At 44.5% G+C, this 25,720-nt stretch overlaps 1 protein-coding gene and 1 pseudogene across 2 annotated transcripts; both read left to right on the forward strand.

Annotated features, from left to right (window-relative positions):
- The first annotated feature begins 5,760 nt into the window (after window positions 1-5,760).
- On the forward strand, window positions 5,761-14,422 carry LOC125524377 (inactive poly [ADP-ribose] polymerase RCD1-like). Of its 2 annotated transcripts, none has more exons than XM_048689434.1 (9): window positions 5,761-5,914; window positions 10,055-11,115; window positions 11,194-11,435; window positions 11,529-11,608; window positions 11,777-11,905; window positions 12,003-12,098; window positions 12,906-13,653; window positions 13,732-13,932; window positions 14,015-14,422. In XM_048689434.1, the coding sequence occupies exons 2-9, from the start codon at window positions 10,166-10,168 to the stop codon at window positions 14,143-14,145; spliced, it is 2,577 nt and encodes an 858-aa protein (XP_048545391.1). In that variant the 5' UTR covers window positions 5,761-5,914; window positions 10,055-10,165; the 3' UTR covers window positions 14,146-14,422. The 2 variants fall into 2 exon arrangements, with proteins under 2 accessions (XP_048545391.1, XP_048545390.1); XM_048689433.1 differs by lacking the exon at window positions 5,761-5,914 and adding an exon at window positions 6,310-6,548.
- Window positions 14,423-14,544: 122 nt separating this feature from the next.
- Window positions 14,545-18,078, forward strand: LOC125519117 (annotated as a pseudogene).
- Window positions 18,079-25,720: the final 7,642 nt, after the last annotated feature.

Below are 25,720 nucleotides of genomic sequence, written 5' to 3' on the forward strand. Positions count from 1 at the left end.
CCCTCCCCGGAACCAGCTGACCAACACCACCACCCAAGCCCGCCACCCTCCCCTGCACCACACCCCCCCACCACCTCCTCCTACACACCGAACTCGGTCCGTAACCGGTCGTCTTCCTGGCCGTCCCAACAAACTTAACCTCTCAGCTATAGCCTCTTCCCCCCTTCCTCACAATTATCTTACCGCTCTCCGTGACCCTAATTGGCGCCATGCCATGCAGGAAGAATTTGATGCCCTCACTCTCAACCAGACCTGGACCCTTGTCCCGCCCCCTCCTAGTACCAACATAGTTAGTGGCAAATGGATTTTCCGCCACAAATTAAATTCTGATGGCTCTCTCTCTATCTCGCCACAAAGCTCGTTGGGTTGTCCGAGGTTTCTCACAACAACCTGGCATAGACTTTGATGAGACCTTTAGTCCTGTTGTGAAACCTTCTACCATCCGTATCGTTCTATCTCTATCCCTAACTAACAACTGGCCTATTCACCAACTCGATGTCAAAAACGCTTTCCTTCACGGTAACCTCGATGAGGTGGTCTACAGCCAACAACCTTCTGGATTCATTGATCCTCAACGACCTACTCATGTTTGTCGTCTCCTTAAATCTCTCTATGGCCTTAAACAAGCCCCTCGAGCTTGGTTCCAATGTTTTTCTTCGCATGCACGTTCACTTGGCTTTGTCGAATCTAAGTCTGATGCTTCCCTCTTCATTCTTCGTCGTGGTTCAGATATGGCTTATCTTCTTCTATACGTCGATGATATTATTCTCACAGCCTCCTCTCCCATCTTCCTTACCACCATCACTACTACTCTTAGTCATGAATTTGCCATGAAGGATCTCGGCCCTCTTCATCATTTCCTTGGCATCTCTGTCACCCGCACACCCACTAGTCTTCATCTCTCTCAAAAACAATATATCTTGGATGTTCTTTCCCGAGCCGGCATGCATGACTGTCATCCTGTTTCCACTCCCATTGGCACCCAGTCCAAGCTTTCTACCACTGCAGGCTCTCCTTTTTCCGATCCTTCCTTATATCGCAGCCTTGCCGGTGCCCTTTAGTATGTCACCTTAACTAGACGTGAGATTGCCTATGCGGTTCAACAGATTTGTCTTCATATGCATGACCCATGTGACTCTCACTTCTCTCTTATCAAGCGTGTCCTTCGTTACCTTAAAGGTACTCTTGCTCATGGTCTTGTTCTCCACCGATCCTCTTCACATTCCTTAGTGGCCTATTCGGATGCCGATTGGGCTGGTTGCCCAGACACCAGACGTTCTACTTCTGGGTTTTGTGTGTATCTTGGAGACAATCTTATTAGTTGGTCCTCTCGCCATCAAACCACTGTGTCCCGCTCTAGTGCTGAAGCTGAATACCGTGTTGTGGCTACATGTATTGTTGAAACTTGTTGGGTTCGACAACTATTGCAGGAACTCCATAACCCTATTCATACAGCCACTATTGTCTATTGTGACAATGTCAGCACTGTTTACATGACCGCTAACCCAGTGCATCATCGTCATACTAAACATATCGAGCTGGATATTCATTTTGTCCGTGAGAAAGTTGCTCTTGGTGCTGTGCGAGTCCTCCATGTTCCTTCATCATCGTAGTTTGCTGATATCTTCACCAAAGGGCTGCCGACTCTCGTGTTCAGAGAATTCAGGTCCAGTCTTCACTTCGATCCTCTCCCTGGTTCAGACTACGGGGGCGTGTTGGAGAAGGACACGGCGGTAGACCAGCCGACTTGGAGTATACCCAAGCAATACATGTTGTACCCTAATTGTAACTCATATATATATATGGGGCATGCGGTTTAGCACCCCCAGATCATTGTTTACAGAGAGAAACCGAACGGGCCCTAAGCATCAGAATCAAAGCTTTTGAGTGAACAAGATCAAAACTTTCCAACGAACCTGTATGATGAGTGACACAAACAAGATCAAAATTTATCCACATACAGGTGACCGATTTGCTACTAGTCGATTTGTTTTCTGGCCAGATGCGCTCACATGCACGTATTGAACCAAAACTAGCTTGCAACTACACAAAGGTCGATTGATTTTTCCCGCAAAAAAGAAGGTAGATTGATTTTGTGAGGAACACACGTACGTGGAGACACGGTTTGATGGCTGCACACATATGTCAATCCTTGTTATGTTATTGCTTTGATTTGGTTGCTTACATGGGGTTTAGAACTGACCAATCAATCATTACACTAGCAATCGTACATGGATTACTGGTAGTATTGATGTGGAACTAGATCCCATCATTCCCCAGATGGTCATATCCTACCACAGTTCAAATTAATTCAAAATCACAAGTAAGATTTATGAGAACGATCTCAATTCAATGGTAATGTTGATCATGAATGATTGTATCTAATAGATTTAGACACTTTTGAATATGCATGTTCCAAGCTGCAGGATGGAAAGATCTAGCCTCTAGAGTATTTCAAAACAAAAGTAGATGTTTTTCCTGTTATAAGAGACGAGAGCGGGGGAAAATAGTGGATCAAAATTTCCCATGATATTCGATGCCTAGAGTACACCATAAGCGGTGATCAAATCAACTCATGTTTTGTCCCAAGCTGCAGGATGGAAAGACCTAGCCTCTAGAGTATCTTCATTCTTCTACGCAGATACATCTTTCCTTTGTCTTCCACGTCACTTACATATATCATATACATACAAATACAAATGTATTTGTTGACATAATTGAGCATGTTTTGTATTCTTGTAGAAAATCATATATCCTACCCAAGTTGCTGCATTTTCTTGACAAATGACCAAGGTTATCCTTGAGGTGATAGGTGATAGGTAGGAGATTTACATGTGATAATTTATGTCTCATTAGCTCACGATGGACTAGATGTGTGTGTGGGGGGGGCATGGGCAGAGAACAATCGTCCCCAAACATGTTTTATATATTGCAAATGAGATGGGTGCATAAGAACTAATGTGTGATACCAACCATTTCATGTGTGGGGACAGAGCCACGTTGTGAGTTATGAGTAGTGATTATTGTAGACTTAATTGTATATGTACATAGTTCTTAAATAATTGAACGAACCTATATAGAGCAAGCCATAGATGTGCAATATACACTACTAGTTTGGCGTGTGTTATGATCATGACTAATCCTTGGATAAACTTGAAGGCCTACTCAATGCATAATGCAAGACATTATCAATGTCGATATCAGACTACATATGCTTGGGAATCATGAGGAAATTTTTATCTATCTCTCCTGTTCCAATTCATAACTCAAGGTCTTGAAGTAATAACTTATAGTATTTGTAACCAAGAATCAACCACTTATAGTTTTAACGAGAGGCTCGAAGAGATGATTAGGATACACATTGTATGGCGTCTTTTTCTCTCTCGAAAAGACACATTGTATGACATGAGGAACATTAAAATAGGACTTTTGGCAATTGTCGGCAGGTGAGGCAATGTTGTTTAGCCTTTTCAAGTGTGACCTATGTTGATGGTTTTGTAATACTTAATTGTTTCACTTTCTAGTTAGATATCTCCTAACTGATCATAGAAGGTTTGACTTGCGATTTGCGAATGCAATTTGTGCCTAACTTGGTAGATTCACCGATTAATCCATATTCTTGGGATGCATTTCTCTTAGATTTATTTAATCTTGACCTAATTAGTTTAATAATATTCTACTTATTATGACATGTAGATTGGAAATAAGCCAAGCTAAAAAAATTGAAATTATGCCTAAATCATGTCAAATAAGGAAGGCATGTATGTTCATTAGTTTCGTTACATATCATTTCCCCAAAATTCAATTGCAAGAAGCATGACTTTTTTTAGGGTTAAAACAGTAGGAGAGGCTCCTACTACAAATATATTAATAAAAAATGAGAGGAATGTACAAGTATTTACATGGTGTCTTTAAGGTAAGGTAGAACAGTTACAAAAAGAGAAGGGGGGGGGGTGTTACAAAAGGAGGTGTGGGGAGGTGATCTAATCAATAGAATTCACCAAAGCAGAGATGTTAGATTTTAGCTCGCCAGGAATTCTATATATAAGTTGGAGAAGTTAGTCTTGAGACGCAATTTCCAAGACAAAATACTTGGTGTGACTCCTCTGAAAAAGTTATTTTCGAGAAGCATGACTTTTCTTGACAATTTTGCCTGATACTAGCTATAGGCGGTCTTACGCACGTGCCACCGATGTGCCAAAAGGGTGTGCCGCCATAGCATGGCACACGTGAGATGGTAAAGAGAGCCATAAATGGACACTTGATGGTCATCGTGGGTTCACGATCATATACAAGTCGGGAGCATAATATGGAGCACATATGTAGGCCTAAACTTGCATAGTACATGTGCACATCATGGACCTTTGCATGATCTCTGTGAATGATCATTGAATAGCTTAGGGATTGCTAACGCTTTGGCCACCTGAAATAGTCATGCTTTCATTAGCGTACATGGGTCCGAGATGCATAAATACGACCATTGATTCATACTAAAATCGTGAACATGCAACTTCAGTAAGTGTTATTCGCTAAACCTTGATTCACAAGATGATAACCACCGTGTTTTGGATAAACAAGAGATATAACGAGAACATAGAGTTTCTTGCCCGCTTCAAGTCTATATAACCTGATGAACCGCTGGAATTGGTTGCAATACGTTTCAATGAGATATGATTGTCTAGAATATAAATATTTATATTTAGAATAATAACACATGAACCAAATTAAAAATGCATAAGACTTATTATATTTGATTATGGACAGTTGTAAAAAATTTGTTGAATATGAGTACAATAATAGAATGAAAAATATTTTCGCATGCATGATTGTATGTAGTGGTGGGTCTTTTCCCATGCATGGTTGTACGCTGAGGTGGGTCATATCCCATTCATAATTGTATGTTGTTGTGACATGCTTGCATGTTGAGATAAATAATTTAGTGAAGATTACTCTCTTAGGTATATATGATGACATCCAAAACAAATGCTTAGGATTAGGCTCCTCATATACAAACATTGAACAATTGCACTCCTTGAATCATAAAAATTTGTTCTCTCTAGACTCTCATTTCTTGAATAAAATGGTATTGACAATGATGGAGATAAAGCTTCAAACTCACAACTAATCTCACGGCTCAGCTCGCCTGTGGTCCATCTGCTAAAGCCTAGAGCAGAGACCTAGCGAAGGGGATATGAGAAAGGAGAGAACCCGTCCAGTAGAGAGCTTGCACATTATTGTCTGACAACTACGATTCATTGACACCAAATCTTTCTCTCTTAAGTATGTTATAGGATAGAGCTAGGACTTAAATTACAGTAAGACAACCTTTATGACGAGACGGTTACATCACCTGCACGAGTTGTAGGCAAAAGTATTTTTCCTTTGCAAAGAACCGAATGCTTCCTATGAAGCTCATGAGCGCACCCCTAGGACGGTGCTCGAAGATGGTCTTCATGAAGCCACTTGCCGACAACCCACAACCATCATAGATCGATGCAGTAGCAATTCGGCTCCTTTGCAGAAAGATTGGCTAGGGTTACCCTCACCGTCGCCGCACCGACTCACCGGAAGCGAGCTCGCCACCTCAGGGGTGGGTTCAATTCAGTTCCAAGTCCATTTTTTGGGGGGGTTCCGGTCCATTTTCTGCGTTTCCGGCCTTTGGGTTAGCTAATAGGCCCAAGCCCAAGCCCAACCCAATCAGGTAAATGCTAACCCCCTTTGGTTCTCCACTTCTCCTCACCTCCTTGCGTCGCTGCACTGCCGAGTCTCCACTCTCCACTGCCCCAAAGGCACGGGCGGCAGTAGGCACCCCGCACTCCCCCATCCCGAAGCCCTAGATCGTGAATCGGCGGTGGCGCAGCGCCTGCACGCCGGCGGTGGCCGCCTCTCCCGCCCCCGTCGTCTACCTTCTCGTGTTCGTCCCGTTCCCATTCGGCTGTCACTCTCCATCCATTTGCTTGAATTTTGGTCGGCTGCTTGCTTGTTTTCGCAGTGTTGCCTGCTGTTGGATTCTGCTGATGCTGGTCGCTGCTTGCTTGCCGACGCTGCTGCTCGCTGAGTTGCTACTGAATTTGCGAATTAAATCCGCTGCAGCTGCACACTTCTTGAGCAGATTACTGACGGCCGCCAGTCGAGCTGATGGAGTTTTTCCCCATTTTCTTGTTCGGTACGCCGCTAGTGTTTTTTTTCTGGCTCTTTGGGCCGATTTTGCTTTCGGGGCGACCACCATGCGGCTCGGATGTTGCGGGCCCGGCCCGGCCCATAGCGCATTCGGCCGACCCAGTCCAGTCCAGTCCCGCCGCCGCTACTGCCTGCCACCCGCACCCGGCGGCGGTTTCTACTTTTTCGTCCGTCCCAAGCAAGTCTCTCCTCGCGAAATAAAAAAAAGATCCCCTTTGCCAGCGCCGGCAGTCCGGAACCATCAGCGTGGTGGTGGCCACAGCCTTTCCTCGCCGGCGGCGTGCTCCTCCTCCGCCCACCCCACCCCCACCCCCATCCTGGTTGGCTGGCGTGTCCTGAAGATCCGTCGGCCGTGGTTCCGCTCATCGGTGAGGAAGCCCTAGCTTGTTGCCGCCGCTTGAATTGTTTGTTGGCTGTGCCCTGGTGTTCTTTTTTGCTTCGATACAGTCTAATTCTTTCAGATCTGCCTCAGCCCGACCCCCGTGCAGCGGCTGTGTCCGCCCCTGTTCTCCGGTGGTTGGGTTTTCGGCCTAAAAACCAAATTTTTGGGGGCGGAAGGTCGATTGAATCCTCATGCCTACGCGCTGAGTTTTTAGATTGGTTGTCAGACGTTCTTTAGTCCGCGTGTACGGAGATGTGTATTTTAGGGTTTTGCTGGCGAGTCCTTAACTCCGTGGAATGGTACCTATGCTTGTTTTCATGCTGGCATGCCGTGCAATCTATACATACACGAGAGAAATATCACATCCATTTCCCTGAAATGTTGAATGGCCATGTACCGAGTCATCTCGGTGTGTTATTTCTGTTAATTCTGATTCTGAGATGCATGCTACACTTGCTGGTAGGTTACAATAAGGTATAGTATCTTTGCGGTGGAGTTTCCATTCCATTTCATTGGATGTTTGGTGTTGTTAGTCCCCTGTTTCCTCATGTTCAACCAAATCTGGGCCGTGTGCACTGTCGGGCGCTGAACGATGGTTGGAGCACATAGAGTGGGTGGTGGCAATGCCTTCCTCACGCGTGTGTGTATCTCCCTTAGAAGAGGTACCTGCTAATATAATTTCTTGGTCTGCAAGTTGTTCTATGGGAAGTATTATGTATCGCCCCTGTTTTCTGGTGGTTGGGTTTTCAGCCTAAAAACCATATTTCAGGGGCGGAAGGTCAATTGAATCCTCGTGCCTACGCGCTGAGTTTTTAGATTCGTTGTCAGACGTTCTTTAGTCCGCGTGTATGGAGATGTGTATTTTAGGGTTTTGCTGGCGAGTCCTTAACTCCGTGGAATGGTACCTATGCTTGTTTTCATGCTGGCATGACGTGCAATCTATACATACACGAGAGAAATATCGCATTCATTTCCATGAAATGTTGAATGGCCATGTACTGAGTCGTCTCAGTGTGTTATTTCTGTTAATTCTGATTCTGAGATGCATGTTACACTTGCTGGCTGGTTATAATAAGGTATAGTATCTTCGCCGCGGAGTTTCCATTTCATTTCGTTGGATGATTGTTGTTGTTAGCCCCCTGTTTCCTTATGTTCAACCGAATCTGGGCCGTGTGCCCTGTCAGGCGTTGAATGATGGTTGGAGCACATAGAGTGGGTGGTGGCAATGCCTTCCTCGTGCGCGTGTGTATCTCCCTGAGAAGAGGTACCTGTTAATATGATTTCTTGGTCCGCAAGTTGTTCTATGGGAAGTATTACGTATCGCCCCTGTTTTCTGGTGGTTGGGTTTTCAGCCTAAAAACCATATTTCGGCCTCATTCGGTTTGGAGGATTTTTATAGGAAAAACATGGGAACAAGGATTCCAGAGAAAAATTTCCTATATATGCATTCGGTTTGTAGGAAATGCGTAAAGGAATTTTGTAGGAATACTATTCATTTCCTATGCTTTTGGAGGAAACTACACATCCACTCAAAGCTCATTTTGCGCGTAGGAACGAGGCAAGTCAATTCCTTAGGGTGGCAAGTGCCATCCTATCAAATTCCTATACTACTCTAAATTCCTACGGTTAGATTTCCTCCAAACCGAATGAGCCCTTCAGGGGCAGAAGGTCAATTGAATCCTCGTGCCTACGCGCTGAGTTTTTAGATTGGTTGTCAGACGTTGTTTAGTCCGTGACTCCGTGTGTACGGAGATGTGTATTTTAGGGTTTTGCTGGCAAGTCCTTAACTCCGTGGAATGGTACCTATGTTTGTTTTCATGCTGTCATGCCGTGCAATCTATACACGAGAGAAATATCACATTCATTTCCCTGAAATGTTGGGTGGCCACGTACTGAGTCGTCTCAGCGTGTTATTTCTGATTCTGAGATGCATGTTACACTTGCTGGTTGGTTATAGTAAGGTATAGCATCTTTGCCGTGGAGTTTCTATTTCATTTCATTGGAGGATTGGTGCTGTTAGCCCCCTGTTTCCTCATGTTCAACTGAATCTGGGCCGTGTGCACTGTCGGGCATCGAACGATGGTTGAATGACATAGAATGGGTGGTGGCAATGCTTTCGTCGCCCGTGTGTGTATCTCTCCCCGCGAAGATGTACCTGCAAATATGATTTCTTGGTCTGCAAGTTGTATGGGAGTGTTACGTATCGCTCAAGGAATTGGTAAAATTGGAATGCCATGCAGTTTTTACTAATTAAAAACATTAAAGTTTGTGGCTTAATACAGCAGAACAAAAATTGAGGCGTTTAGTCCAGAGTATCTTATATTGGTACTTAATTACGCAGAAAAGAATTTGTCGGTTCTTGAGTAACTTTCTTGATTTGGCTATTGTCTGTATCCAACCGAAATGGTAACGTTGGTGTTTCCTTCTGAAATTAATGTGACACGTGTGTATGTAGGGCTGGGTCATGGTAGCACCCCATGAGGTGGATGCACCTGATATGTTTTCATGCAGAGATGGGTATTTCTATGGTTTCCTGCTGCACAGTTGCTAACATTGCGGAATTGTTTCTGCATATTGCTTCGCGGTGTAGAATTAATACACGAAAACTGGCAATTTTTCTTTCCAATGCTTGCACATCATGATGTTGTTTTGCAATGCCATTTCTGTTAGTTCCTACTTGCCTGACCTGTTCCACTTGCTACGTGGATAATACACGTAGACAAGCTTTAGTATCATTAATGCAGGCCAGTTTTTACACGTTGAATGATTTTTGTTGTGAACCGCATCTCGTATCACGCTGAACACATGCGGAACGATTTCTTGGCCCACAAGTAGCTATATGCTCATGTCAGTGTCATTATTTAACAACTTCAATTTTATGGCTTAAGACAAGGAAGGTTGTGTCAAGAATATCTGGTATTTTTTATGTATATTTGTACTTGTATAAAAAAGGCTTCTTGGACGGGCCTGGCACAGTGGTGAAGTACTCCTCACTTGTGCCAAGAGGTCCTGGGTTCGATGCGGCCTCTCTGCTTTGCGCTGTGCAGGGTTCCCCAGACCCCACCTGGTGCGGGAGCTTCTAGCACTGGGCCTGTCCTTATTGTTGCGCAAGAAATTACTCTATTGAACTATCATATCATGCATTTTTACTAACAAAAATTGTATGAATTGCGTTTTCTTTCCTGTAAGGCCGATTACAATAGCACGAAGAGCATTTAGCACTTATTGTTGCACTCTATATACTGTTGCAGTAAACATGTGTTGGTGGTAAGGCTAGAAATAAGCATTCAACTATCCTACCAATTTTTGCTTGGTGTAAAAGAACATACTTTGTTTTGGCCCTTCATTATGTATTTGTTGATTTTCCTTTTTCGGAGTCAAGTACCGTGAATTCAAGTATGCTTCTGTGAATTAGTTAGATACGACTTCCGTGCATAGATTCTTGACTCGTGTGTATTTTGTATGACTGACATCATTCATTACCTCATACAGGATCATTCTCTACCGCTGTGTGGTCAAAATGAAGGGAGACCTGTAAATTGTGTACCATATTAAGGTTATTTCGTATTTCTCCATCTGTTCTGGTAGGAACCAAGCTAGACAATGGCGTCGCCACAAGAATCCAAACCCTTGTGCTTGAAGCGCAAGCTTGTCGACAACTGCCTGTCAAAAGAGTGCAAGTCTCGTCGAGTCGTGGTTGACAATGGACCCTCTGATCCATCTGCTAAACGGTGCAAGTGCTGTTGCACGCGACCTAATCTTGCCAGTGATTGTGTCAATTATCTGAAAAGTGGAGTTCCCAGCCGTATCGTGTTTTACAAACAAGATTCTTGGCACAATTTTCCTGAGCTAATAATGAAGTCCCTGATTGAAGGATTTAAAGGCGGCAAATCTAGTGTTGTGGCTGTGATGGATGATGAGCCTGTTCTTGTTGATTTCTTGTCAATGAGTCTTGTCAACCTACAAACAAGAAAACAGCGATCTGTTGCATGGTATGATGATACTGGAAAGGGCTTTTTTCCTTCTCTGTTCTTTGATGAGGAAGGTGATGAAACGGCCAATTTGGACTCTAGTAATGTTGAGGATGGTGCACAGGGAATAATGCTGGATAAGGCTGTAAGTTCTCCAGAGGAAGTGGTGAAGCAAGTTGTTCTTGAATCTGGCCCTCCGGGGCCACATAAGCCTTCCACTGCAGACATATTACGTAAAAAGATCACATCTGTGGAAAGAGGAAGCGAAGACTTTTTGCTTGTTCAGGACCTTTTTCTCTCTGGTATGGGTCCGTTTGCAACACCGAATAACATACTTCATATCCACCGCTACTCCCCGAATGATATCACTGCTCAGTGTCGACTTCAAGCTTTTGAAAAACAAATGAGCTGCACCAAAGAAGATCGTGGTGATTCAAATGTAAGATATGGATGGCTGGGTTCTACAAAGAGTGACATAGTTAGGATTCTAATTAATGGGTTTGGTAACACCGGAAAACCTGCTGAGAAGGCATGCTTGAGCGCTGGTGTTTATCTTTCACCAGAAGATCGAGCCTTTACCAGGTGTGTTATCTTAACTCAGTATGCTGACTATTCCATTTTATCAGTTAACATACTTGATCGTATTTCATTGTTTGGCAGTGTCGGTCTTTGTGATGTTGACGAAAAAGCGGTGCAGTATATGTTATTGTGCCGAGTGATATTGGGCAACATGGAAGCTATCACGCCTGGATCACAAGATTCTTTTCCAAGCAGCGAGATATATGATTCTGGAGTTGATGATTGCTCCAACCCAAAGTGTTATGTTATGTGGCCATCCCATCTTAACACTCACATCCGTTTAGAATATCTTGTTAGTTTCAGACTTTCACCAAAAGTTCGAAGTAAGATGGTTAATAAGTGTTAAGACCTTTAATATGTCATATCAAGACAAGATAAGTGGAGTGAGTCTGTCTTTTTGGTGAACTTATTTGCAGATTACTTACTTGGCTTGAAGGGTTTATGGTTTCACCCATCACCAAAGGAAGTTGCTATGGATATTTCTACTCTTCAACCTGTGAGGCACCTTACTGTTTTTTCAGATTGATTAAAGTTGGACAATAGAAACTTGTTCTTGTAGAAGTCCAGCTATGCTGCTCGACATTTTACATTATCTGCTTCATGTAATGTTTTTAGCTTTGGTTCACCGTACTCCACTTATGCAACCAGACCTATCTGTATGCAGATAATGGGTGAAACTGGTGAAGCACCAACATCCCCATGGATATCCTTCAGAGTTCTGTTTGCAATGATCCAAGACCATATATCATCTGTAGCAAAGGAACTGCTCTTCCATCATTATGAAGAGCTGAAGGTACTATCAGAGTCTAATAAGTAATGTCGTGTCTATTAGCTTCCATTTTTTGGCGGTATGATGGGCAATGGAACATTTCCTTTTCTCTATCTGACAGGAAAACGAAATAAGTCGTGAAGAAATGGTGAAGAAGATGATAATAATAGTCGGAGAAAAGTTACTTTTGGAAACTTTAAAGAAACTCCATTACTGTGTAAGTCTCCTGTTGTGTTTTCTTCCTTAAGAAACCTTTATTAATATGCACATTTGTCAGTGCATCCACACACTAATGTAGCTCTTGGCTCATGTAGTCATACTTTTGCCTGTAAATGGTCGCACACAAAATTATATAGGGAGGATAGGCCCACATGTGAAGCTTGCCAATTTGTCATGTTCCTTTGCGGAACTGGTACTAGATGCACACAGCTTGCACTTACGTTCATAAGTGTATACAACATAAAATTCAGTTTGTGATCGTGTGATGTGTAATGCATGGATATGGCTGCATGACAGACATGCACCTCTCCAAAACCACCACCAGTTATCTTTCCAGAAGGGAAGGTATTAGATATGCAACTCCTGTTTCTAGGAATCCTAATATGCAATCAAGTGGTGATGGTGCACAGTTCAGAATGTTTTAACTCCAGTAGCATGTATCATAAATTCTGTATGATGGTTTGTAAGCACATAGCTCGTAGAATGAGGCACACATGATCCTTTTATGGAAAGGAAAACTGGATAAAAAACTCCAAGAACTACTAATTATTTGCTATATTTGTTGGTTGAGAATTTTACGATTCATTGTAACGAATTTGATACATGAATATAGAAATCATTCGAATATATTTTACCCTACCCCAACTTGCTTGGGACAAAAGGCTTTGTTGTTGTTGTTGTTGTTGCCCTTCTCAAGCACACCAGTTATATATGTACAAATATTACAGGTTGCTATTTAGTTAATTACCTTCCTTGGCTAGTAAGGTTTGTGTTTAGCATAACTTTATTTTTGGATCTGTTGCAGCCATCACTATGGCATAAATCTTCTGTTGAAGTGATGTCCAGTGATCCTGCAAGGGTAGCAGCAGAAGATCCTGCAAGGACAACAGAAGAACACATATCCTTGGATAAAACAACTGGGCATTGTGCACTAACTCTTGGTAACCTTGGCGATTCCTGTGGACCAAATACATTGGCTGAAAGTTCCACAGCTCTTAGCACCAAAGGATGTGATACTCTTGCAGTAGCTACGGTGCCCAAAAGCCATGATTCTGTCGCACCAAGCAGTGTGCCTGAAACATCTACTTCTTCTGGTGCCATATGCCTAGCTTCCCCAAGTGTGAAACCCAAAAGTAGGGATTCTCCTATACGAATAATGTCACCTGAAAGCTCTGCAAATCATGGTGCCAAAAATCAGGATCCTTCTGCAGCTAGAATGGCACCTACACTTCATAACGTCCTTCTGAGGACAGCTTCTGGAAAATCTGCATCTCATGGTTATGCTTCTCCAGCACCAAGTAATGCCTCAAAAGGCCGTGGGATTAGTGCTCCAGGACTCAGTCTGAAGGGCTCTGAATGTCCTGGGCCAGTTTTGGCACTGGGAAGCACCAAATTCAGAGGGATGAAAAGTCCCAGCTCTGTGCCAAGAATGACACCTGAAGGCCCGGAATTTCTTTCACTGAGTATTGCGCCACAAAGCCAAGCAATTTATCCAACTAAGTGCCATGGTGGTGATTCGATTTCTTCTGTCGCAGCTCCAGCTCATGTGCCAGGTAACTTGTGGATCATGTGTAAAACTGATTCTTTCCTACCAAATATGCGAATCATCGAGGCTGTTCATGATCATGCAGGACATGTGAACTCTTCAGCTTTGAGCGCTGAAGGCTGCGATTCTCTAGCACTGAGTATCGCGCCAAACTGCCATGATCCTCCAGCATCAAGCAACAACGAGCCAGCGCTCCATGGGGCTCCAACAACACATACAGCATCTGAAGGCGAGCACTCTCAGGCGCCGAGTGCAGCCACCATGGGTTATACTGCTCCTGCACCGAGTACGTCTCCTTTTAACCCGCAACGTCGTAGCCACCATCATTCCTGTTTCCACTGACATCGACACTCCTTTACCAATTGCAGCGACCGGGGAGGCAGTACAATTTGGACCCTGCAATAAGCCATCAGCGCCCGTCCCTGAGCCCGGCAGCAACGTCGCTCAGGCGGCTGACATCCTCGTCGCCCTGTCAACTCCGCGAGAGAAGGGCAAGTAGTAGCAGAGGGGACAGCCAGCCGAGATTGCACCGCGGATGACCCCTTTGGTCCCCGTTTTGGATCTCTGTTGCTGTACATGTAAATGTTTACCCGTTTCATGTGCTGGATGGTGGCTTGGCTTGCCGTTGTACAGGCGGGGGGAACTTGTGCTGTTAGCTCAGGTGTAAACAAACCAGTGGGATCTGCTGTTAGTTTGGGTTTATCTGTAGGGATACATACCAGTCACCCTGTCGACTCTGAACATAACTGTTTATCAGTTGAACTTGGCAACTGTTATCTCCTGTGTTTCATGTGCCTGTGGCCGTGGTGGTGTTATTTAATCTTTGTGGTACTCCTAGTTTACCCGTTTGCCCAGTGTTGAACCTAGGCCAGGAATTTCCTGGCGTTCCAACCTCGGCATGGTAATTGGCACGCCCAGTTGGTGTTGTATACATCACCACAAGGCTTCTTCCTTGCACGACAAGGAAAGAAGTTGGCAATGGCCTAAATACGTAGTAAAAATCGTAATTCATGTTTATGCCATCTGAGTTCATCCTTCACTAAATTATGGTCGCACTCCTGCTCTTTTATGCCTTGCTTCTCAGGTACTGGACCGGATTCCCATCGCGCCCAGTCTAACCGCCGGCGAAATCGACCCTCTCTCCTCCCTGGTTCAGGTGCGTGCTGTGAGCTCTTCCGCCATTTCTGGTGGTGCCTGCTCTGCCTTTCCTTCCTACCATTTCCTCACGCAACCATCTAATATGGCCGGGTTGATGGTGAGCGCCGCCACGGGGTCCTTGGGGCCGGTCCTGGAGAAGCTGGCCGGCATGCTGGGGGGCGCGTGCGTACGTGGCGAGGTGATAGTTCCTCAAGCCAGAGCTCGAGCACATGGGCGCATTCCTCGTAAGGCTGTCCCGGGTGGAGGACCCCGAAGCAGCTGAAGGCGGCGTCCATTGTGGGGTTTGGTGGGATGGGCAAGACGACTCCTGCCAACCAAATCTACCACTCGTTTGGAGAGCAATTCAAGTACCGGGCTTTCGTGTCCGTCTCTCGAGACCCTGAAGCGGTGAAGGTTCTGAGAGGTATTCTGAGCCAACTGAGCAAGCTAGAGCACAGTGGCACTGAATCTGGGGATGAGAGACAACTCATTGACAACATTCTATATTTCCTTCGAGACAAAAGGTATGAAGCTATAATCATCACCCCTATGGCTAATCCATCAATAGGAACTTTGGTCATGCGCACTTTAGAAACATTACAGTCTATGACTAAATTTACAACCAAATTCATGTGGCAGGTACTACATTGTGATTGATGACGTATGGAGCGTAGAGACATGGGAGATTATCAAATGTGCAATTCGCAGAAACAGTTTTGGTAGTAGAGTAATCACGACAACGCGTATAAAGGCAGTGGCCGAATCATGCTCCTCCACATATGCAGACCATGTTTATGAAATAAGGCCTCTTAGTGCCATGCACTCAAAGGGGTTGTTCCTCAAGAGAATATTCAGTTCAGAAAGACAGTGCCCCCCCCCCCCCACACACACACACCTCAACAGAATTTGTGATGATATATTGAAGAAATGCGGCGGTTTGCCGCTGGCGATTATTACCATTTCTGGCCTACTAGCGAACAAAGCTCAGACCGTGGTTCAATGGGCCCAAGTGCAAAGTTCCATTGGTTGTGCACATCAAAGATATCCAAGTGTTGAAAGAATGATAAAGATACTATCCCTTAGTTACTTTGACCTCCATCACGATCTGAAAACTTGTCTATTGTATCCAAGTATATTCCCAGAGGATTATCCCATTGAGAAGAGCCGTCTGATAAGAAGATGGATCGCAGGCAGAGGGATTTATTCAAGGAAGGAGCGGGCACACTACGTATGAACTGGGGGAGAGGTGCTTCAATGAGCTGATCAACAGGAGCCTGATCCAACCATGGCATATAAATAGGTACAGGGAGGTGACAGTATGCCGAGTTCATGACACAATCCTTGATTTCATAGTGTACAAGTCTGTTGAAGAGAACTTTGTCACCCTACTTGGTGTTCCAGAGCTTACTGGTAGGCCACATAACAAGGTTCGTCGATTATCTCTCCAGCACAAGAGCAATGAAGATGTTCTTTTTGAGATTACTGTTAGGCCACATAATCTCAAAAAGAAAAAAAAGCAATGGAGATATCCTACGACCAAACTTGATTTATTCTCATGTTCGATCACTTACTGTTTTTGGGCGTTCGATGCGAATCCCTTCTCTGTTTAAATCCAGTTTTTTGCAGGTTTTGGACTTGGAAGGCTGCCACATGTTAGCAGGCTATCTTAACAACATATCTAGCTCATTTCAACTCAAGTACCTTAGCCTGAGAAACACACGTATTACTGAGCTCCCGGAACAAATCGGCGAACTGCGGAATCTAGAGACACTGAACCTCGAAGGCACGTTCATAACTGAATTGCCAGCAACCATCGCTCGACTTCGGCACTTGGTGCATCTGTTGATTGATAGAGGGGTTAAGCTACCGGATGGAACTGGGAACATGCAAGGATTAGAAGAGCTGAAAGTAATTAGTTTATTTGAGCAGCCAACTGGCTTCTTCCAGGAATTTGGTCTCCTAACAAACATGAGAGATGTGAGCATGTTTTGGGACATTCCGAACAGGAACTCGAGAAGTTATCTTGGAAAGAGAAGAAGGGATCAGAGTTCATTTGAAACTTCTGATGTGCACCTGAATAATGCAGTGTCTTCCCTCTATAAGCTGTGCACATGCAATCTTCAGTCTCTGTCCCTTGATACCACTTTCAGTATCGCATTCAGGTTTTCCCTCATTGATCAAAAGCGGTATCACCATATCACAGACTCCAGGTACAACTCAGTCACAACAGTACCATGTTAATTTTCGATGAAAATACCATACTATGTGTTCCTTTGGGATGCTTCATGTATAGGATATATTCTTCTTCTCTGTCTTTCTAGGAGGCTCCAAGCACCAGCTAGCTTCATGGTCAAGCCATGGCCACCTTTTCTTCCGAGAGAAAAGACGAATGCCATCCTTCCCTTGTAGTGGGTCTGGATTCCAGTTGGAGCTCTGTATGAACACTGGTGGTTCAACCATGGCCCTGGGTGTTGTTGGGTCAGGTGTAAATTAACAGACCAGACCAGTGGGATCTGCCAATGTCACCCCACCTGTCGACTCTTCTGAACATAAGTAAACTTTTGATCTGCCGAAACTTGGCAAGTACGTACTGTCTTATCCGATGTGTGTCAGCTCATCAACTAGAGAATAAGATTCTTGCCTTCCTTCACGGTCATCAAGAGTACACATACCGTAGGCACATGCCTTGCTCTTGTATACAAAGAAACAATCTTCCTTGTATTGCTCTTTGTCTGCGATCAAGCGCCTGCTGCCCCAAGAACGCGGGAGCGGGCCTCCGCCCGCCGCTGCCCGCAGGCCTTCCTCTGCTGCCACACGGACGGACGTCGGCCGCCGCCGCCGGTGCTCCTCTGCCTCCTGCTAGACGACAGGATCCCGCCACCGCCGTCCCCCTGGTAGCCTGTCCTCGACTCGCCAACTAGCAAGTGCCCCACAGGTTGGTTGTTTGCAACTTGATCGATGTGGCTTCCATTTGTAGCAGAGCAGCTTCGGTTGATAAAGATTTTAACTTCACTAGCTTTGGTAAATAAGTTGTCTTGTGTTGGCCATGGGCCCATGGTGCAGCAACGCGGTCTTTTCTACTCCAGGGTTTATTTTTTTGCTGTACACCTGCTGGGTTAAGCATGCAAATGCCCGCTGTACGTAGGACAATGACATCCATGACTAGCGTGCAAGTGCAACAATAAGATTGGCCCTTTCGCGGGAAGTAATAATCACGATCATAACCGGTAAGAGTAGATTACTGGCTCATGGTAACTTTCTTCTAGAGAAGGTCAGTTCTGAATATCACCTGACGTGGTTATGCTCATTCCACAGCAAATGAAGTCATGTACAGTAAGTACAGTAGTACTGTAAATATGTATCACGACCTCAAAAACCCTCCAGCGGTTTATCGCTGTGGTAGACCATTCGTTTTCGATCTCACGGTGAAGAGAAAAGACGTGTCTCAAAATCCTCCGCGGGTAGCCCGCTGCAAACTACGTATCCGATTTGCTAGCCCACACCACTAATGGTTTCCCAAAACGTGTAAGGGCATTTCTAACTGATCCCTAAAAGTTAGCAGAGTATATACCTTACTGAAATATATACAGTCCACTAAAATTTCGCCACACCTAGCTGATCTCCTAAAGTTAGCGGAGTAAAACTAAATTTGCACAGATTCAATCAAATTTGAACCGAAAGATGATGCATTTAAACATAAGTTGAACGGATCATAACAATTAATTTACAAGGCCAACAGACTCCCGTACGGAGCTTTATTACCGGTTCGTAAGAGCCTTTAGTGCCGGTTCTGCAACCGGCACTAAAGGGTGGAGACTAAAGCCCCCCTCTCCTCCCCCCTTTAGTACCAGTTTGGCACGAACTACCACTAAAGGCCCACCACGTGGCGTGAGCTCGCGCCATGGTATGGGGGACCTTTAGTACCGGTTGGTGTTACCAATCAGTATTAAAGGTATTTTTTTTGAAAATTTTGGAATTCTGAATTATTTGATGATTTAGTTACCCCTCTTAACTGCTCAAGTGTGGATCACTCATTCCAAATTGTCTAACTTCCCGGTCGGTCACCCATCCTCTCACTCCAGCCTGAGCATACTTAACTTCGGAATTCTATTCCCCCTACTTTCCAGGTCTGCACTTGTTTTTTTCCTGACAAATGTAAGCTGTCAATCCTATTAACCCTCAGTAGTTTAGCTTGAGCATTAGGTCACATGTTTCACCGTTTGAGTTTGAAACTATTATACTAAAAGACAGTAATTATTTAGTAACACTAATATTTCTTGAATAAGTTTGACCATAGTTTGACCACAGTTTGACCAGATTTGACCAAAATTCAAAAAATTGAAATAATTATTTAGTAATACTAATATTCTTGAATAATTATGTAGTAACATTAATACTTCTTGAATAAGTAGTTTGACCAGATTTAACCAAAATTAAAAAAACTAAAATTTGAGCATATCTTTTTTTCCTTTTGGAATTTGAGGATTCTAAAATATTGCAAACCGGCCATAGGCCGTCAAAATCTAATGCGGATTTTGATGCTGAACATTTTGATATATTATACATTTTTTTCCGACATTGTATGCAAAAGTTATAGCCGTTTTACTTTTTCATAACACTTTTTTTGCAAAACATGTCCAAATTTAAGTTTTTTAATTTCCCTAACTAGTAGATGTAGTAATATAACTACATCTCGAAGAATTTTAATTTTTGAATTTTTTATCATTTTCTTTTTTTTTTCAAAACTGAAATGGCGATAGGGGGGGGGGGGTAGAGTTTGAAAATTGCCCTATAGTCCCGGTTTGTGCCTCCAACCGGGACTATAGGTCAGACCCCTTTAGTCCCAGTTTGTGGAAGGAACCGATACTAAAGGTTAGACCTATAGTACCGGTTTGTGCCACGAACCGGGACTAAAGGTGATCATGGGGCCCCAGCCTGACGCCAGTCTGCCACCACCCCTTTAGTACCGTTTCGTGGAACGAACCAGTACTAAAGGTTCAACACGAACCGACATTAATGCATAGCCGTTCGAACCGGCACTAATGGTACCATTAGTACCGGGCCAAAATCGAACCGGGACTAATGTGTCTCACATTAGGTCGTTTTTCTACTAGTGCGTGTCGCTCCCCGCGAGCGGCACGGGAGCAACCCTAGCCGCCGCCGCTAGCCACCCATCACCCCACCCGATTCCCCTCGCCGCCGCCGGTGCGCGCCGCCGGGCAAAGCCTGCGCAGCGTCGGCGGTGGCAGGGTCCTTTCATCCCTCTCGCGAGGCACGGTGGCGCAGGGCAGCATAGCTGGGCAGAGGAGCATGGGCCGGCATGGCGTCTTCGGGCTCACGGTGGCTAGAGGCAACGCGGCCGCGCCTGGGTGTGGCAGGGGCGCATGGGCTTGGCGCAAGGGCGGGCGAGCTGGGTGGCGCGGATCTGGCGAGGATGGGCGTGGTCACCGCGGTCGCATGGATCTGCCGCTCGGGTCTGGGCGCAATCCATGAAGGAAATATGCCCTAGAGGCAATAATAAAGTTGTTATTTATATTTCCTTATATCATGATAAATGTTTATTATTCATGCTAGAATTGTATTAACCGGAAACTTAGTACATGTGTGAATAGGTAGACAAACAAACTGTCACTAGTATGCCTCTACTTGACTAGCTCGTTAATCAAAGATGGTTAAGTTTCCTAGCCATGGACAAGAGTTGTCATTTGATGAACGGGATCGCATCATTAGAGAATGATGTGATTGACTTGACCCATCCGTTAGCTTAGCACTTTGATCGTTTAGTTTATTGCTATTGCTTTGTCCATAACTTATACATGTTCCTATGACTATGAGATTATGCAACTCCCGAATACCAGAGGAACACTTAGTGTGCTATCAAATGTCACAATGTAACTGGGTGACTATAAAGATGCTCTACTGGTATCTCCGATGATGTTTGTTGAGTTGGCGTAGATCGAGATTAGGATTTGTCACTCGGTGTATCGGAGAGGTATCTCTGGGCCCTCTCGGTAATACACATCACTATAAGCCTTGCAAGCAATGTGACTAATGAGTTAGTTACGGGATGTTGCATTACAGAACGAGTAAAGAGACTTTCCGTTAACGAGATTGAACTAGGTATTGAGATACCGACGATCGAATCTCGGGCAAGTAACATACCGATGACAAAGGGAACAACGTATGTTGTTATGCGGTTTGACCGATAAAGATCTTCATAGAATATGTAGGAACCAATATGAGCATCCAGATTCCGCTATTGGTTATTGACCAGAGACGAGTCTCAGTCATGTCTACATAGTTCTCGAACCCGTAGGGTCTGCACGCTTAACGTTCGGTGACGATATGTATTATGAGTTTATGTGTTTTGATGTACCAAAGGTAGTTCGGAGTCCCGGATGTGATCACGGACATGACGAGGAGTCTCGAAATGGTCGAGACATAAAGATTGATATATTAGACGGCTATGTTCGGATACCGAAAGTGTTCCAGGAGGTTTCGGATAAAACCGGAGTGCCGGAGGGTAACTGGAACCCCCCGGAAAGTTATTGGGCCCTTAGTGGGATTTAGGGGAGAGGGAGGGCAGCAGCCAGGAGGTGGTGCCCCCCCCAAGTGAGTCTGAATTGGACTAGGGGAGGGGGGCGCGGCCCCTCTTTCCCTCTCCCTCCCCCTCTCCTTCCTTCCCCCCTCCTAGTAGGACTAGGAAAGGAGGAATCCTACTCCTACTAGGAGGAGGATTCCTCCCCCCTTGGCGCGCCCTCTAGGGCCGGCCGGCCTCCTCCTCCCTCCTTTATATACGGGGGAGGGAGGCACCCCATAGACACACAAGTTGATTGTTTAGCCGTGTGTGGTGCCCCCCTTCACAGATTTCCACCTCAGTCATATCGTTGTAGAGCTTAGGCGAAGCCCTGCGTCGGTGACTTCATCATCACCATCATCACGCCGTCGTGCTGACAAAATTATCCCTCGACCTCAGCTGGATCTAGAGTTCGTGGGACGTCACCGAGCCGAACGTGTGCAGATCGTGGAGGTGCCGTACCTTTGGTGCTAGGATCGGTTGGATCGTGAAGACGTACGGCTACATCAACCGCGTTGTCATAACGCTTCCGCTTACTGTCTATGAGGGTACGTGGACAACACTCTTCCCCTCTTGTTGCTATGCATCACCTAGATGGATCTTGCGTGTGCGTAGGAAAATTTTGAAATTACTGCGTTCCCCAACAGTGGCATCCGAGCCAGGTCTATGCGTAGATGTTATAAGCACGAGTAGAACACAAAGGAGTTGTGGGCGTGGGTATATACATATTGCTTGCCGTCACTAGTTGATTCTTGATTCAGCGGTATTGTTGGATGAAGCGGCTCAGACCGACATTACGCGTACGTTTACGCGAGACTGGTTCTACCGACGTGCTTCGCACACAGGTGGCTAGTGGGTGTCAGTTTCTCCAACTTTAGTTGAATCGGATTCAATGAACAGGGTTCTCTCTGAAGATCAAAAAGCAATCACTATACCGCATTGTGGTTTTTGATGCGTAGGTAACAACGGTTCTTGCTCAACCCATAGCAGCCATGTAAAATTTGCAACAACAAAGTAGAGGACGTCCAAGTTGTTTTTGCAGGGCATGTTGTGATGTGATATGGTCAAGACATGATGCTAAATTTTATTGTATGAGATGATGATGTTTTGTAACAGAGTTATCGGCAACTGGCAGGAGCCATATGGTTGTCACTTTATTGTATGAAATGCAATCGCCATGTAATTGCTTTACTTTATCACTAAGCGGTAGCGATAGTCGTAGAAGCAATAGTTGGCGAGGCGACAACGATGCTTCGATGGAGATCTAGGTGTCAAGCCGGTGACGATGGTGATCATGACGGTGCTTTGGAGATGGAGATCAAAGGCAGAAGATGATCATGGCCATGTCATATCACTTATATTGATTGCATGTGATGTTTATCCTTTATGCATCTTATTTTGCTTAGTTCGACGGTAGCATTATAAGATGATCTCTCACTAAATTTCAAGGTATAAGTGTTCTCCCTGAGTATGCACCATTGCTATAGTTCATCGTGCCGAGACACCACGTGATGATCGGGTGTGATAAGCTCTACGTTCACATACAACAGGTGCAAGCCAATTTTGCACAAGCAGAATACTCGGGTTAAACTTGACGAGCCTACCATATGCAGATATGGCCTCAGAACACTTAGACCAAAAGGACGAGCATGAATCATATAGTAGATATGATCAACATAGTGATGTTCACCATTGAAAACTACTCCATCTCACGTGATGATTGGACATGGTTTAGTTGATATGGATCACGTGATCACTTAGATGATTAGAGGGATGTCTATCTAAGTGGGAGTTCTTAAGTAATATGATTAATTGAACTTTAATTTATCATGAACTTAGTACCTGATAGTATTTTGCATGCCTATGTTGTTGTAGATAGATGGCCCGTGCTGTTGTTCCGTTGAATTTTAATGCGTTCCTAGAGAAAGCTAAGTTGAAAGATGATGGTAGCAATTACACGGACTGGGTCCATAACTTGAGAATTATCCTCATTGCTGCATAGAAGAATTACGTCCTGGAAGCACCGCTAGGTGACAAACCCGCTGCAGGAGCAACACAAGATGTTATGAACGTCTGGCAGAGCAAAGCTAATGACTACTCGATAGTTCAGTGTGCCATGCTTTACGGCTTAGAACCGGGACTTCAATGACGTTTTGAACGTCATGGAGCATATGAGATGTTCCAGGAGTTGAAGTTAATATTTCAAGCGAATGCCCGGATTGAGAGATATGAAGTCTCCAATAAGTTCTACAGCTGCAAATGGAGGAGAATAGTTCTGTCAGTGAACATATACTCAGAATGTCTGGGTACCACAACCACTTGACTCACCTGGGAGTTAATGTTCCTGATGATAGTGTCATTGACAGAGTTCTTCAATCACTGCCACCAAGCGACAAGAGCTGTGTGATGAACTATAATATGCAAGGGATGGATAAGACAATTCCCGAGCTCTTCGCAATGCTAAAGGCTGCGGAGGTAGAAATCAAGAAGGAGCATCAAGTGTTAATGGTCAACAAGACCACCAGTTTCGAGAAAAAGGGTAAAGGGAAGAAGTGGAACTTCAAAAAGAACAACAAGAAAGTTGCTGCTTGATGACCCACAAGTATAGGGGATCTATCGTAGTCCTTTCAATAAGTAAGAGTGTCAAACCCAACGAGGAGCAGAAGGAAATGATAAGCAGTTTTCAGCAAGGTATTCTTTGCAAGTACTGAAATAAGTGGTAACAGATAGTTTTGTGATAAGATAATTTGTGACGAGCAACAAGTAACAAAAATAAATAAATTGCAGCAAGGTGGCCCAATCCTTTTTGTAGCAAAGGACAAGCCTGGACAAACTCTTATATAAGGAAAAGCGCTCCCGAGGACACATGGGAATATCGTCAAGCTAGTTTTCATCACGTTCATATGATTCGCGTTCGGTACTTTGATAATTTGACATGTGGGTGGACCGGTGCTTGGGTGCTATTCTTACTTGAACAAGCACCCCACTTATGATTAACCTCTATTGCAAGCATCCGCAACTACAACAAAAGTATTAAGGTAAACCTAACCATAGCATGAAACATATGGATCCAGATCAGCCCCTTACGAAGCAACGCATAAATTAGGGTTTAAGCTTGTGTCACTCTAGCAACCCATCATCTACTTATTACTTCCCAATGCCTTCCTCTAGGCCCAAATAATGGTGAAGTGTTATGTAATAGACGTTCACATAACACCACTAGAGGCTAGACAACATACATCTCATCAAAATATCGAACGAATACCAAATTCACATGACTACTAATAGCAAGACTTCTCCCTTGTCCTCAGGAACAAACGTAACTACTCACAAAGCATATTCATGTTCATAATCAGAGGGGTAATAATATGCATAAAGGATCTGAACATATGATCTTCCACCAATTAAACCAACTAGCATCAACTACAAGGAGTAATTAACACTACTAGCAACCTACTAGCACCAATCCCGGACTTGGAGACAAGAATTGGATACAAGAGATGAACTAGGGTTTTGAGATGAGATGGTGCTGATGAAGATGTTGATCGAGATTGCCCTCTCCCGATGAGAGGAGCGTTGGTGATGACGATGGTGATGATTTCCCCCTCCGGGAGGGAAGTTTCCCCGGCAGAACAACTCTGCCGGAGCTCTAGATTGGATCCGCCAAGGTTCCGCCTCGTGGCGGCGGAGTTTCATCCCGAAAGGTTGCTTCTGATTTTTTTCTCGACGAAAGACTTCATATAGCAGAAGATGGTCATCAGAGAGCCACTAGGGGGCCCACGAGGTAGGGGCGCGCCCTAGGGGGGGGGCACCCCCACCCTCGTGGACAAGGTGTGGGCCCCCTGGTCTTCATCTTTGGCGAGGATTTTTCATTATTTATTATAAGGTATTCCGTAGAGTTTCAGGACTTTTGAAGTTGTGCAGAATAGGTCTCTAATATTTGCTCCTTTTCCAGCCCAGAATTCCAGCTGCCGGCATTCTCCCTCCTTATGTAAACCTTGTAAAATAAGAGAGAATAGCCATAAGTATTGTGACATAATGTGAAATAACAGCCCATAATGCAATAAATATAGATATAAAAGCATGATGGAAAATGGACGTATCAACTCCCCCAAGCTTAGACCTCGCTTGTCCTCAAGCGGAAGCCGATAACAATAAATATGTCCCCATGTTTAGAGGTAGAGGTGTCGATAAAAATAAAATACAGACATGAAGGCATCATGATTATTCTCATAACAGCAACATATATAGATATTTTCATATGATTACTTATGTTCAAGTGATGACCTATTCACAATGCAAAAGTATGAATCAGAAACCTTATTGAGAACCAACAAACTATAACCTCAGTCATTGAAGC

This window comes from Triticum urartu, chromosome 7, assembly GCF_003073215.2.
Source record: "Triticum urartu cultivar G1812 chromosome 7, Tu2.1, whole genome shotgun sequence".
NCBI classification, from domain to species: Eukaryota; Viridiplantae; Streptophyta; class Magnoliopsida; order Poales; family Poaceae; genus Triticum; species Triticum urartu.